The sequence below is a fragment of the Notamacropus eugenii genome, chromosome 7 (assembly GCF_028372415.1).
Source record: "Notamacropus eugenii isolate mMacEug1 chromosome 7, mMacEug1.pri_v2, whole genome shotgun sequence".
NCBI classification, from domain to species: domain Eukaryota; kingdom Metazoa; phylum Chordata; class Mammalia; order Diprotodontia; family Macropodidae; genus Notamacropus; species Notamacropus eugenii.
This window is the reverse complement of record NC_092878.1, coordinates 30,435,080-30,438,122: the sequence shown is the minus strand read 5'-3', so window position 1 is coordinate 30,438,122 and position 3,043 is coordinate 30,435,080. Positions and strand designations below refer to the sequence as shown.

The 3,043-nt window shown below is 42.2% G+C and overlaps 1 protein-coding gene across 9 annotated transcripts in view; it reads right to left on the bottom strand.

The window, feature by feature from the left end:
* Nucleotides 1-1,740: 1,740 nt before the first annotated feature.
* LOC140513774 (TP53-binding protein 1-like) overlaps nt 1,741-3,043 on the bottom strand; it is a 114,938-nt gene continuing 113,635 nt past the window's right edge. For 8 of the 9 annotated variants that reach the window (XR_011970345.1, XM_072623757.1, XM_072623760.1 and 5 more), the window contains 2 exons: nt 2,554-2,699; nt 1,741-2,098 (listed from right to left, as the gene is read on the bottom strand). Coding sequence is in view for 7 of the 9 variants with exons in the window: in XM_072623757.1 (XP_072479858.1) it covers nt 1,911-2,098; nt 2,554-2,699 (334 nt within the window). In the remaining 2 variants the exon portion in view is untranslated. Of the gene's footprint in view, nt 2,099-2,378; nt 2,700-3,043 lie in introns of all 9 variants that reach the window. The other variant, XR_011970344.1, reaches the window with a different exon arrangement.

Here is a 3,043-nt window from a genome sequence, read left to right as displayed (position 1 = left end):
CATCAAAACAGAAGCGAATTTTTTTCTGGCCTTGTAGAAGAGTTTATTAATCCTCCTTCTATGAGTTTGGTGGTAAAGCATGACTTAGTTAATAGTCAAGTGACCGTGACTGAACGTGTACTTCTATTAGAAATACATTCTGAACAATCATTATAATATGACCGGAAAGTCAGATCTGCTTATGGCACACATTTGGAAAGAGGATCGTTTTTGCACATTAGATTTCTAGATGTCATTAGCAAGAAGGGCAACAGGTAAACTTTCTATTGACTTGATAGCTGTTCTTCCTTATTCACAGTTTTTCCACTGTCTTTGAAGAAGCTAAAAGATCTTAATCCATGAATCAAAAAATCAAACAACTTCCAACTATCTCAGCTTCAACTTAATGATTAAGTGGCTGTGTCTGTCAGAGAATTAAGATGTACAGAAGCTGGGGGCGGGGGGGAGGGAAATAGAATAAAGACCCCATGTGAAATTTCAGCTATAAAAGGGCATTAGTAGTTTAAGTCACAAATTCCACACCCAACTATATTAGCACTACGAAAGCAGAAGCAATTAGCAGTTGTTTTTTTGTTTTTTTCTGGGGGGTGATGGGTGGTATTTCAGAGGTATGGGAGACTCCCCTCCCTCCATCAATGCAGCTCTGCAGCCAGTCTGCAACTCATGCCTTAGAGGTACCCAGAGCGCCAAGGAGTTAAGTGGAAATAGTCTGTGTGGCAGAGACAGGGCTTGAACCTAGGTCATCAGGAGTGTCGTAACACCATCAAAATAAGTATTTATTAAACCCTCACCACGGTACTGGCTTCTCTGTGTAGCAGATTAAAACTAGTCTAATATCCCCTCACTCTTCAAGGCAATCAGTCACTGAGCAGGGATTTTCCCATTGATGTCTCTTAGAAAGCAGGAGGAAAGGGGAGATATTCAGGTATCTCCTAAAAAAGATGGATGGAGGTGGTCTCTCCTTCTACCACAGACCTCAAAGGGACTACCTTAACTGGTTTTGGTAGTAAGGGCCATGGTTACAGTAATTAAATGTATGCCTTTTTGGAGTTTTGAAAATTTCTAAGTGTTCAGGCAGCTACTTCATTTTATAGGACTTCAGAGCTTTTGACCCGGTCCCAGCCCAGTCCTAGACTCTCCGCTAGCTAGCTCCACAGGACAGCTTACCATACTTCAAAGGAAAGCCCTTCAGAGTTCAGTGGGGTCTTAGCATCCCTAAGTTTAGTAATTTCATATTTGAGAAAGTATATGTAACTTACCAGTCATATACTCACTGGAAAGAAATATTTTAAGGCAAAGAATATTCTCCACTTATCTTTGGAATGTCTTGGTACAAAATTAACTAGAAAAAACAAAAATGGTCACCACTAAGCCTACTAAATACCAAATAGCAAATCTGAAAGCCCCTCATCCCCCTTATCTGCAAGGCCAGATGCTCCTCTTCCAAAAGGTGATGAGGACTCTCTTCTGCTTAAAAGTCGTACAGTTGGGAGTTCTTGATCATTTTCCTGACATGGACCCCCTCTGGCAGTCTGGTGAAATCTGTAGATCCACTCCTAAGAACTGTTTTCACATTTATGAAATACATAGGATTACAAAGGAAACCAATTATATTGAAATACATTTCTCAAAATACTAAAAACAAGTGGTTCAAGCACCTCTGCCATACAGGTAATGTTCTTTTCTCCTATTCCTTCCTTCCAAAAGAAACTCAGAAAAAAACAAAGGATAAAGAATCAGTTACTACAACCAAAGAGATTCAACATTTATTTTATCATAAAAGTTCAGCAAAGAAAACTATATACAATGATCCATGCATGAAGTCCGGTTACACACAAGACACATTTAAAACCTGGTTAAAACACAGTCTTCACAATAGCAGGGAATGAAATTGATGGGGCCGAGCATCTTCAGTCAGCGACATAATCATGTTTATATTTCGGATGCTGCTTGAATCCAACTCTCTCCCCAGCAATGAGGCACTGGATCACCCACTCTTGTGACACCACGGGCAGCTGTAACGCTTCTGCACACTTCAGCACTGAGGAAGGGCACGAGGGGTCTGTCACCACAACGTCAAATACCCCCAAAGCAACATCTGAAAGAACGAGCAGAAAACAAATGGAAAGAAATACATCACAGCCCTCTGTTATGAGGAAGGACGTGCCCTCTAGCCAGCCCATTCCACTTTGCCCAAACTAGACACCTGTTCCGTCCATCAAATACCTATTTGAATTAGGACGTTTCAGTAGAAGGATACCATAGTGAGCGTCCCTGAACCCAGAGAATGGTTGTGTCTGGGAAAAGGTTTGGCAAATACATCACTGGAACCAAGCGGAAACTAAGAACAGCCCTGTGCTGGTGTCATGGTGGCTCACCTCACCTCTTCAAGTTGCTTGTCTTCTCTCAGTAGAACACGAGCAAGATCTACCTGTCAGGACAGGAACTTTGACCACAAGGCCCAGTCATTATAAAAGCTAGCCTGCCGTTGGCAAGAGGAACAATGCACTTCTTGGGGAAGCAGGGGCTTCCTAACATCCTTTCAATAGATACCTTTGTTCTGGGCAACTGAGTGGTGCTGCTTCACTGAGGCTGCTCCCCCAGTCATGAGGATCTCAGACCAGAGTTCCAGGAAATTTTGCTGCTGGTCGGATACTAAAAGGACCTTCAGATTATGGAAAGGATTCTCACGGGGGTGCCTACAAAAAAGGGAACAGAATCAAAGATGGAAAAGAGCAAACGCAGGTCTTAATCTTCTTTGGGGGAAAACAAGAGAATCAATAACCCTACATAGAGAGTTCTCCTATATTTGGATGTTTTGAAAAGCAGGCTTCCTGAAGGAGCACGCTCTTGCACATTCATAATTTCTGCAAATAAAGCCTTCAAAACTCTTCTTTTTAGGCCTTAGTGTGGAGATCCTGGTAGGCTTACCCCCTCCACTGCTCTGATTATCTCAAGTCTAACTGGTCCTCTGGTTCAGGGTCACTCCCGAACCTATCCTCCCAGAGGTCAGAAACATTTTTAAATGCTCTAAATTATGCAA